Here is a 12,456-nt window from a genome sequence, read left to right as displayed (position 1 = left end):
ACGTGGTCAGACTAAAATGTGATACATTGCCATTTGGTCTACCTTTTGACTCAGTTGACAGTTGTTTCAGCTTTTAATATTTTCTGCCTTCTTTTCAATTGAGGATTGTTATGTTTTGTCTAGTCATTATTGTTGGGTTTTGTTTGTTTGCTTGCTGTTTGCGTTTGCATGATTTACTGTATATGAAATCCTCCATAGGCAAATCCATAGAGAGAATTAACAGGATTAATAATCACCTAGGGTCATAGCAGGGGAAGAGGGAGGGAAAGGGGGAGCCAACAATAATGAGCGCTGCAAGAACATGTTCTCAAATTGATTGTAGTGATGATTTTCTTCACATGATTGAATGATTAAATTTTACTATATGTGAAGTAGATGCCAATAAACTATTTTTTTAATTTCCCCAAATCATTCAAATAGCACAATTAATGGTAAAATGCAACATGACAAATAATTCAGGAATGAGGCATGAAGACTTATTTCATTTAAATTCCTTGTATATAATTTAAGATATCTTCATGCATAAGTTATCCATTTTCTAATGATTAAGACGCCATATAATACCCAATAGTAAAACAATATTGAACATCACAATAATTAATCTTGAATCAAAAAACTGAAAACATTTCAACAACCAGTCATTCAGATTTTACTCCATGTAAGGCTCTATGCTCAGGATAGGTTCAGCATTTTCAATATGCAGATTTAATTTGGCATATAAAACTGTCCTTTTGAGGAATCTCGATGTTGTTGCCTGTGTGCCTGGGTTGGAAGAATAGACTCCCCAGATGAGTTTGGACTTGGGGGTTGGACTTAAACACTACAGAGCTGGGTGGCTCGGCCACTGCAATAATTCTATTTGTATCACTGATTCTTTTGCTCCTGTTTGTGGATTGACTAGGAGCCCTAGAGGCATTGAGATTACGGGCGACAATCCGCTTGGTTGGCCGTTCGAAACCACCAGCAGCAGCTCCTTGGGAGGAACCATGTTGGAAACCCACAAGGGGTTGCTAGGAATCAGTGCTGACATGATGGCGTGAGTGCGTATTGGAGGATTGATTGGAGTTTCTTGGATTTTGATGACTCAATCAAGTTACTTAAATAACTTTTGCCTTATTTTGACTACTTATAAAATGGGTGTGCAGTGCACATTGCTTGTCTATAGTGCTGGTTTTGTAACTTGGTATTGAGACAATGCCAAGCAGCCTCCTCAGTGAGTAAGGATAGGTTCGTGTCTGAATTCTGTGCTTCCTGCCGATGAGTGAGAGTACAGAAGCTGCATGCACTAGCACTATATCCTAATTAGACGAGGGGCTAACGAACCCATGAAATGCAAATATTTGCACACTATGTGGACACCTTTACTTTAATAAAAATAACAAGAACCTTAATGAATTAATAACTGCTGAACACTTGTATATGCCTGCTAGTGTCCGAAGTGCTTCTCTGCGACACAGTCGGGTTAAGGAATGTTTGCAGCCGTAACAGCACCCAAACCTTCAAACCGGTTTCATCCCCAAATGAACATGCTCTCTGTTTCTGTTTGGTTACTTTCCACTTCATAAAAAACCCTTTCACATATATTTGTCTCCAGAAGTTACCTGAAATCTACTCCAACTATATTGACAGTGAAGGGAGAGGGCTCTGGGCTGCATTTGTCATAAAATCTCTCCCAGCTGTCGAGCAGAAGATCTTGCCATAGAATTAAACCATGGGCTTGCCAAGAGTCAGAATCAACTCAATGTCAACAAAGTAAGATCAGGAGAAGGCGTACCCAAGAAACCATTTAAGACTACGCAGGATTTAGAACATTAAAAAAAGAAAAAATAATACTGGTTGGCTATAAACATTGAGAACCGATCAACACAGTGCTTATTCAACTGTGGGAAAGTTGTCATTGGGGATGGAGTGAGGGACAAGGGGAGGGGGGAACCCCTACTGAGGTCACTCGGGTCTGATGGTCCAGCAGCCAGCCTCGGGCAAGGCACGTGCCTACATTTCATGGACTTCACATCTTGTGTGTGCAATTTGGGGACGTGAAACAAATAAAAAATGATCCAGCTTCCTTTTTGAAAAGGAAGCTTGCCCCACCCCACCGCCACCCCCTTCCCACCCCCACCTTAAGTTCCTCATGGCTACAGCAAGCAAGGTAACATTCCATTTGGCTGAGTCATGTCAGCTAACCATCTCTTCTGAGTTTGCTGGGTCATCTGAAGACATCCAGCCTAAGCATGAATGTCTCTTCTAAGAAATCTGCTTGTGCCCCATAGCTTACTTCACTCAGCCTCATCGCACCTTCTGGCAAATGCGGAAGAAAGTGACTAAATGAAAAGGTTGGGTTTTTCCCCCTGAAATGTGAATGATGCTTGTAAGTTGGTCATAATACCTTAATTAAATACTGGCATGCCTGATGCATTAGTGATTATTGTTTAATTCCCTCTTCCCCCCTAAAATCTTTTCTGAGCTTTCTATGTTAAAACAAAACACCATCTCACACTCTTGTGATAATATCTTAGCTATTTTAAGAAGAAAAACATAGGTCTTATAAACTATAAGAGCTTAAGATCTGTTTTCATTGAAAACTATTGCTTTCTCTAAGATCTTATGATGAACACTATAAAAATACTCTAAAATTTTAAAAGATACACCAAACCAAATGTCATTGCTGCCAAGTCAGTTCTGACTCCTAGAGAGACCCTACCGGATTCTACGGAACTGCCCTATGCCTGTCAGACGCTGTAGCTCTTAAGGAGCACAGACAACCTCTGCTTTCTCCTGAGGAGTGACTGGTGGTTTCAAACCACTGATCTGGCAAGTTAGCAGAACCACTCAGAACCACTGTGCGATTGGGGCTTCTAAGTGATAGACATCACCCCCAACTCATGATCCAATTAAATATGCTCCACTTCTAAAATCATTTTATCAGGCATTTGAGTTAAAACAGGACACCTAAGCACTTAAACTCACTACTAGGTATGGTTTCTACCCTATTCTAACTCTAAATGCAGGAGACACATAAAGCAGTCTCACATTAAAATATTGTCTTACATTATTATACCCTCATGCCTAAAACTTGTTCTCCCAGCAAAATGCTATTTTTCTCTTTAGTTCACCAAATATGTGGTCACTGGTGTCAAATGGATCTCTGTCACCCCAATTCACATCTAAAATTGTGAATCATGTGTTAAATGATCCTGCGAACTCTTTATGATTGGTTATGATTCATCTGATTGCACCTAGTGTCCTTGATTTTAAGCAACGTTCTTCCAAACCCATTGGTGTCTCTAACAGCTCAATAGCTCCCTCTAGCCTATTTTTCTATAATGCACTAGGAGGCCACAGTTAGTGGAAGGCGAGGGGGCTGTGGAGGACAGCTCTTACTCTCTTGGCTTAGGGCCTGTTACCAGAATCATCACAGTCCCTAACGTTAGCACAAGGGTACACAATGCCAGACACTCATGGTGTAGCACCAAGACAAAGAACATCCATTCAGAGTGCTTAATTACAGGAAGAAGCGATCAAACATGGCTTCAGAGGTAACCTCAAATCTATAAATAGCATCCCAAGAAAGAGAAAAACTGAGAGTGGCACATATTCGTCATCATTTTTCTCCTTTAGCATGGGATTTTTGTTGTTGTTCACTTAGTTGCAGATTTTCTAAAACAAATGTAATCTGATTTTCACATGCAAAATCAAATGGGTGGTAAAGAACAAAAATAACTCTCAACGCGCCATTTGCCAGAAGTATTTTCCACAATGGGCACCTGCCACGGACAACATAACTATTTTCATCTCACTATAAAATATGTGTACACGTGTGTGTGTGCATTTTCCCCTTGTAGAACTCAGGTGATCATATCGCAGCTTGTCTTTTTATGACTGACGTACAACTTGAACATGACACATATTTTTTCCCACATAACTGGAAGAAGCACATTTTTAATATGAAAGTTTAAAAGTGTACTACTTGGCCAAAAAACTGATTTCAAAATTACATATAATTTGCTGCCAGTGTTTCACCTACTCAGCAGAAGGCTAGGGTTGCTTTCAAAGACGGAACAGCCTGTGTCAACACAGATAATAACAAATGTTAGATTTAAGTTGTACCTTCTGCATTTCTTCATGACATGCATCCAGAGCCATTTCGGCAACAACAACAAAAGAATCAGATTCCTCTACCTCTGTGATCTATCAGTTGCCAGCGAGCCGACTCTGACTCATCGGGACACATGCCAGTCGGATGACATCGGTGCTTTTAATGGCTTGTGTTTTCAGAATGATGTGTCTAGGCCTTTCCAAGGTACCAAAGCCTTTCCAAGGTGGGTGGGCTAGAAGCCTCAACCTTTTGGTTAGACGCCAAGAGTTTCTCCCAGATCTTCCGAATAGATGGCGCACCCCTTCCCTCTTGGACTCTAGAAACGAAAGGCTTAGAAACTAAACATGACAGAATTTCACATTGGAAAGCACTCCTCATGATCATGTGGTACGATTTCCCTTTGTGCAAATGAGAACGTCCTACCTCAAAGTGAAGAACCAGAGTTAGCGGAAGAGGCAGAGTTGTTGCTAGAGTCCCACTATGTTGTATGAATATTTCAATGTTACATCTACAATGTTATCATTGTTGCTGCTGTTATTGTTTCTGTCCTTGCCATTGCAGAAAAAGACTGTCATCTCTTTTCCTGCCCATTCTCTTCCTTTCTCTATCTGTTTAAAAAAAATAGAGTTTTGTATTCTAGATTTGGGATAGGTCTTAGTTGTACACGGAATTGCATCCCTACTATGGAAATGTAGCAACTGGATCTTGAACCAATTAAAATAAATAAGCCCACTGACTCATAAAGGTCTATTTGTTTTCCACAGTATTAGAAAAGATGAACAGATTTCAATGAACCTAGTCTTGTAAAAAGAAGGTGTGAGCTGAACTTGACATTCCATGATAGTAACAGATGATAAGACAAAATTTGAAAATCTCATTCCTGAACTAAACTGTCTAAGAAAAACCCACGGGAAGAAAATGTACTGATGTTGGCTTGGTTGACATTCAGTATATTACATTTTCAAGAAATGAAAAAAAAGGTTTTAAAATAAAGTCTTCCTAGATCAGCTGATATGTGCTAACCTGATCAGACTTTTACATAATCATATGCTATCATTGAGAGTTACTTTTGAATGACCACTTTTTTCTATAAATAATGACACCTACAATTTTTCAGTCCTTAACTATGTGAAGGTATGTTCCAAGAGAGACAGAAAAAGAAGGGGGAAAAATACCTATCTGGCTATACAAAGATATCCATTTAATGCTCCAAACAATTCTATGGGGAGGATACTCTCGTATTCCCATTTTTCAGATGTACAAGCTTTGTCTTAGACATTTACCTTGCTCATTATTGATCAATTTGCAAGCAAAAGAGAAGGAATCACCCAGCGGGTCTGGCTTCAGAATGCGTGTTCTGACCCCTTCATTATAGCACAGTTCAAAAACATATCATTACATTCACAGCTATTTAAAGGACAGATGAAACATAACACGAAGCATAATTTTGGAAACTTGAAATAAAATTGCTGAAAAGTCCAAAAGTTCCTGAAGGAAGAAATAAGTCTTTCATTTTGACCCAGAAAAGATGCAGCTCACTAAATCAAGTGTTTAATGGCTTCCCCACCCACCCCACCCCCAAAATTATCCTACTTGGTCATCTACCAGATCATCGGAACAGGTAATATTTCTGAGAAGCTATTTCTGCCACTGAACAATCCATTAGCGTTTGCTTAGGCTATCGGGGTGGCACAACATGAGAACATGGCACCAATGCCATTCCGTTTTACATGTGGAAGTTGTTGTCAGCACCTGTTTCGGTATGAATGTTTTTACCACAATTAAAAAAGAGTGGGCGAGAAAGATTCTTAAGAAACAACAGAGAAGACAATCCAAAGGGGATAAAAATAAGTAATAACGCTCATAAAGGAAATAAATTTACAAGACAACTTATTTACTCTGACAACCTTGAAACATGTGAATGAGAAAAGTTAAAACTGTACTCCTGTCATTTTTAATCTGGCTCCTGAAATGTGAAAATGGTCATTGAATCAGACGCATGTGCCTGTGCTTGATAGAGGAAGAGAGCAAGAGAGAAAACCCCGCTGTGGTCTGTGGTTTTCTCATGGAGGAAATAAGAAAGATGCTCACCCATAAGGGTAACCCCACATCAAAGCAAAATCTACACAAGCGAATTTGAACATATGATGGTGGTCAGGGCAAGGCGCCAAAGAAACTGGTGAACCTTGGGAGGAGTCAGCTTCTGATCACCTTGATGAGTTTAGAATGGCCAACATACCTGGGATAACTTCTAAAACTTAGGAGCTGCAGTAAACAACAACAACAACAAAATCAGTCCGGTCCACAGCTACTATGGTTGGCCAGTCAGAAGTGCTGGGTTAGGGAACTACGGGAAGAAGTCAGAAGATTCGGTCACTCCAGGAGGCTAATGAGATCACTGTGACAGCACTCCTCCAGCAGCAGAGAAAAAAATGAAACATCATGACCACTTAAGCAAGTGAAGAGCAGGAGCTATGAAAACATGTCTCCTTCATACGTGATGTGTTCAACTCTGCAAATGACATTTATCTCTGAAGAGCTAACACTCAATCTCCGCCAAGTTTATATACAGCCCCGCGCTGCCCAAAACAAACTCTTGTCTTCTATGGAGATGGAGAACATTCTTAAAGAGAAGTGACATAAACTCGGATAAATAGTGGTGCTCACATTTCAAAACAGTTGTCAGAGAGATACCTTAAGAAAACAGTATTTTTTATTTTCTCATGTAAATGCACCAACATACATTCTGCTCTATCATGATTTTATTGTGGCTGCTGCTGTTGCACATACAAGTAAACAAAAGCAACCAGCTTCTTATGTCTGGAAACATGCATCAATTGTGCTCTTACGTGTCACTGCTTTGTCCATTACATTGGCTTAAACCATTTTTCTCACTAGAAATAGGCGTGGTGGCTTAAAAGCAGTAAAATATTATATTTAATATTGGATGCATTTTGTACATGGGGGACCATCAGCATTGATAATGATAGTTATTATCATTCTTAGTCATCTCAAATTTCATGAAGAAAATGTTGGCGGTATATACCCTCCACCACCAAAAAAAAAGGAACCCCAGGATTATGGACAGTACCACTACACCTTAACTACTTTCTTAATGAATGATTGTTAAGTGAAGATTATATCATAACTTTCGCTTAACAATTTAGTTCTTTCGGACCAATGAACACCTCTGATTCAGAGAACCATTCAAGGACAGCAGTTGGTGACTTTTAATGATTATGAGCAACATCAATACGTTCTAGCATGCTAATTACTGCATAATTACAGAGCCACTCTCCAGAAAGGGCTCCAAGGATGTACAAGAATCACTCCCCAAAAGAACAAATTCTGAAAACTGACATCAAAAATCCTGTGCCCTGGCCTATAGTGAGATTTTATGTGATGATCTGCTTTCCCAATTCCACTTCTGGTCCTGTGTGACCCCTTCTTAGCTGTCACAGATGTTTCTATTTGCTTAAAAACTCAAATGCAGTTTACTTCTTTAAGAACCACACAGGAAGGAGTTAACACAATAGCTCCAATGTCTACTTGTCCAGAGTGGGAGGAAAAAAAAGTGTTCAAATCCGAAGTCACAGGGATGAAAACTATGCAGTACTACCAATTGATAAGTTCAGTAAGCTATAAAGCATTGATAATTTAACTGTCAGCATAAAACATCTTTTAGAAGCTTTATTCCAACTATAACAACTTTATATATATATGATATCTACAGAGATTATATATTATATATTATATATTTATATATAAATATAAATGCATATATATATCTCACAGGAGCTTCATGCATGATTAATCCCATTACTGTTTATTTTAAGACTGTCCTTGATCATCAATATAATAAAGCATGCTCAGCTCATGTTCTGCAACCAAGAACGAGAAACACAACGTAAGTGCCTCTTCTGGAAAAGTGATGGACTACTCTTCCCATTAGTCTCTCTGATATTAGTAAACAAAAATCTGATACAAATGAAGCAGACGGAAATTCATGTCTGATAAGCACCACTTCTGAACAATTGCTTTGTTTCCAAGGCGGGCGAATGATCACACACACACAAAACACCTGAGACAACGTTGAAGGCCTTAATAAAACAATGGAATAAACAACAACAATAAACCTCTTTGGGGATAATACAAGCTATGAATCATAATCTGCAATAAAAATTTTAATTAATTGAAAAAATTCTTCTGTATCAAAGTGGATGTGTGTGTTTTTTAAGATGCCAGGTGGCATATTCCCCTTATTTTACAATTTGATGGATGCATTTCTCAATATAATTATAAACATCCTAAAAATGAGAAATAACTTTTTCTCCTCACGATCCATATTTTCACAAATAGATCCAGGGACAGAAAGCAATCATTGGAAGTCAGAATTAAATATATGGGGTATTTTTGGGTAAAATCATAACTTTTTGTATAACATTATCTATTGAATGAACTTATTCAACTTAACAAAGAAATCTAAATTCTATTTTGGTTTCAAATCATCTAAGAACCACAACACAGCTGATGTTAACCTCCATAATCTCTGTAACCAAGCTTTAGACTCCCTAAAGGAACAGAGCCACCAGTTCAGCCTAGCCCCTCCCTCTCTGGCAACTGAGTGCAAGATATAACTTGGTACTTCCTTTAACCCCCATGCCCCACCTCAGCACCAAGACCTCCACCAAGCAGTGACAGTTCTCCAGTTTCCAACGTGTTAAACAAGTGTCCACTCTCAGTCCATGAACTGCATTATTTCTTCATGTCAGCATCAAAGTATCCTTGGCTAACCATTAGGTACCAAAAAAGCCATTCGTGGTATGTAAGCCCCAAAGTTCAAATTTGCAAGCTCGGGGAGGTGGGATGGGGCATTCAGCCTCATTTCTATCTCAGCTTTTACCTAGAAAGACACAGCTTTCCTTTCTGAAGGGTTAAATGGGGTTGGGTTTTCCAGTGGGGTCGTTTGGGTAATCTAGCCACTCTGTAAACTTCGTTAACTCTTACTAATGGCTGTTAACTTCTTCAAATACGTTTTTCTCCACCAACCATCACTTATTCCACGAGGTTCTAAGAGCAGTCTCTAGAAACACGGAGTTATATTGAGAACACTTTCACACATGGCATTTATTATGTCTACTTTGTATATAAATCAGTTAACCAGCTTATGTTCAGATACTGTGCAACAGGTCGTGCTATTGTGAAAACCCTCACTCCCAGCCAAATGACAGTCTAAGCTTTATGGGATCAGCAATACAATGGAGACAACACACACACACACACACACACACACACGAGTCCTTAGAGGCTCAATCAAAAGCCATTGGAGATGTCAGAGGTTTAAGGTCTAGTCAAAAGGAGTAGTATGGAGGCCCTCTGACTGTCTGTGGGTTCCAGAGCCTGTGTGACACGGTGCTGTTAAGCCCAGGTGTACAACGGCTTGCTTCCATTGATTGATTGCACATTACTGGCTTTATGCGGAGCTGATGACAGGAAAAGTACTTTGGCAGAGGTCTGACAAGCCCTTATTCTTAACTTCCCTTTTGCTATGTGATGTGCCCGTCTGGTCACCAAAGCCATCAATGTAAGGCAAGTGACAGTTTAAAATCTCTCCGTTTTGCCATGAAGGTGTGAAAGAAAATTAAAAACACAGAGAGAACTACTACATCGGGCCACGTTTATTTTCACTTAGCGGGGGAGGGGAGGGAAGACACTTACAGAGATGGATTTCATGTCCGCCGTGTAGCCAGATCTAGTTACAGTGTATTAAGTTATGTCTAAATGAGAAAAAGACTCTGTCTAGTCAAGTGTTTTATCGCAAAGTAATGTTATTAAACATATCAAGTATTCCCACGCTCTCCTCCAGACTCTGATTTTTTAACCTCCTTTGTTAGACACCAAAACACGGGGAGACAGATTTCAGGAACAATACCAGGGAAGCATGGGATGGCAAGCGATTAATGCCATCTTTCCCGAGCTGTGGGAAAGAACCATCACAGACCCAGGCTGTCTTGATTAAGCTCCACGTTGGCTACATGTCGGACTTCTTCCCAGGGCTCAAAGATGGATCTGCTACAATTGTGCCTTTGAGCGCGCAGCATCGCGCTTTGTGCTGCTGGGGATAACGGATTCTCCTTCAGAAGCGCATCCATCACCTAAGACCGGAGGAAACTCAGCCAGGGTCTGGGCGGCAGGAAGGGAACAAAGTGTGGAGCCCCTGGCTGCTCAGAGCTACCAGGCTCAGTGGAGTGAAGGGAAGGTTTCCAAAAGCAACCCTGGAATGGGGGTGGGGGGGTGGGGGGAAGCTGGAGAAGGAAACCAGCCCTCGTACTCTTACCTCCACATTGAAATACTGCTCTGTTCCGCAGACTGTAGCACATAAAATCCAAAGCAAGGTTTGCAAGAAAAACACCCCCGAATGATGAACGAAATCCAACCGTCTTCCAGTGCTGAAAGCGAGTAAGATCATAGTGAACTGTGCTTCAATGGATGGACGAGCTCCCCTTCGCTCTCTCCCTCTCCCTCCCTCCCTCGTTTCCTTTCCAAAAAAGTCCTCTGAGTGGGTAAGCTTGCAGGTTCACCCACAGCCGGGCAAGGGGAGGAGACTGGGGGGCCGTCTCGGCAGTCCCCGGGAAGCAGCAACGAAGGCAGGGTCAGCAGCTCGCGATCACCATCGTCTCCAGCTGTGCGTCCTCCTCCTCCTCCTCCTCCTCCTCCTCTCCCAAGCCTCCTCCTCCTCCTCCTCTCCCCTGCTCCTTCGGGAAGGGCCTCCGCGGCTTCTCGCGCCCTAGCCACGGCTGCTCTTGAGCTCCTCTCCCCGCTCCCCTCCAGAACGTTCATCCGTAATCTACATAGCTCCTCCTTCCCGGGCTCTGCCTGGCTTCCCAGCTCGGGCTGCGCGGGAGCGCGCGCGCGCGCACACACACACACACAAAATCCGAGGGGCGCGCGCACGCGCACACGCAGAGACACAGTCACACGCACACAGGCGCACACACCAAGATAGACACATCTGCGCGCGCTTCTTAAAGGAGACGGCTCTCAAGGCTTCTCCAGCAGTACTGGGCTCGCTGCAGGGAGCCAGCTGCATGGAAAGGCCCTGCCTGGTTGGGGAAGAGCACTTTCCCAATTTCCCATCCTTCCAGTTCCCCGAGGCAGGTAGTGGGGGTGACCCGTTCTTCAACCTCAGCCACCCCTCCTCTACCACTGGAACAAGTGTGTCCCCGCCTGTGGACCCCCGCGGGAGCCGGCCAGCAGCCGAGCCTGTCCTCCTTAATCCGGAGGCCCTGGGAGGATTCTTGGGGCTAGTCAAGTTCAAATCTTGAGTGTCTCAAACTTTATCAGGGGACCCCCTCTCTCCCAGCCCCCAAGCCTGTGTCATGTTGTCTCTTACATTCTTCCACCCTCCTTTGGGCTTCAGGGGGTTGGAGCGGGCTGGGTGGGGTGGGAAGCACAGGTTTGGGGGCCCTGGATGGAAATGCTCACTTTTCAAGGTTGTTCTGTCCAGTGGACACACGTACACCCGAGACCCTGGAGAGCAGGTCTGGGGTGTTAACAAACCTGGAGCGACCGCAGGGAAGAGACTGGCAGGAAGAGAGAGGGGCAGGGCTGGGAAAGGAAGGAGAGGGTGCCGCCTAAGGAAAGGCAACCCAAGCGACTGGGGAGGGAGAGAGGGAGGCAGGAAGAGGAGGAGGGCTGCGGGCGAGAGGGGCGGCTGCTGGCCAGAGGCGCAGGGTGGCTGCGGGCCCGGCCCGGCTGCCCAGGAGGAAACTGGAGCTGCAGCAGTGTGAGGCAGCACCCACCAGTGGTTGGCAGGTGACGGGTTAGCTCTTGGAAGAGGAAGGGAGCGGGGGAAGGAATCCAGCATCTGTTTGGGTGCGATGCCAATAAGTGCGATTCTCCTTGGCAGCCAGCAGAGGGGCAGAGGAGCCCTCCGGAAGGGCTGCAGGAGGGGCTTGAAGGGGAAGAGTGTTCCAGGTAAGGGAGCTACTCAGAGGGCTGGAGGAGAGCGCTGAAGAGGCGTGTTTCCTGGGTGAGCTGCAATCGTGAATAGTGCCGTGGGGGGAGGTCGTGTGCGGTAAACAAGACGGACAGGTTGAAAAATAGCGTTCGCCAGACATTGCATTGGATGGCAGGTAGCCACACGTGTCCCAAAGGGGAAGCAAGTGACGAATGGGACTTTAAAACAAGGCTTCGGATCCCTTTGGTGTGTCCATGTGCATTTCCAACTCAAATATCCTGAATCCAAATTCTACATTTTTAATGAAAGCCTCAGGTGGGAAATGCAAATTCTCAGCAGGGCTTCGAACCAGGATGACCCCCTGCTCCATTGGGAACCCAGCTTCAAAATCTGTGTGACA

General features: G+C 43.1%; 1 protein-coding gene across 1 annotated transcript in view; it reads right to left on the bottom strand.

The window, feature by feature from the left end:
* Positions 1-10,798, bottom strand: part of MMP16 (matrix metallopeptidase 16) — a 309,425-nt gene extending 298,627 nt beyond the window's left edge. Inside the window, exon 1 of the mRNA XM_075549513.1 lies at positions 10,434-10,798. Within this exon, the coding sequence (XP_075405628.1) occupies positions 10,434-10,565 (132 nt within the window). The 5' untranslated portion in view covers positions 10,566-10,798. The remainder of the gene's footprint in view (positions 1-10,433) is intronic.
* Positions 10,799-12,456: the final 1,658 nt, after the last annotated feature.

Source organism: Tenrec ecaudatus, chromosome 5 (genome assembly GCF_050624435.1).
Source record: "Tenrec ecaudatus isolate mTenEca1 chromosome 5, mTenEca1.hap1, whole genome shotgun sequence".
NCBI classification, from domain to species: domain Eukaryota; kingdom Metazoa; phylum Chordata; class Mammalia; order Afrosoricida; family Tenrecidae; genus Tenrec; species Tenrec ecaudatus.
This window is presented reverse-complemented; position numbering and strand designations above follow the sequence as displayed.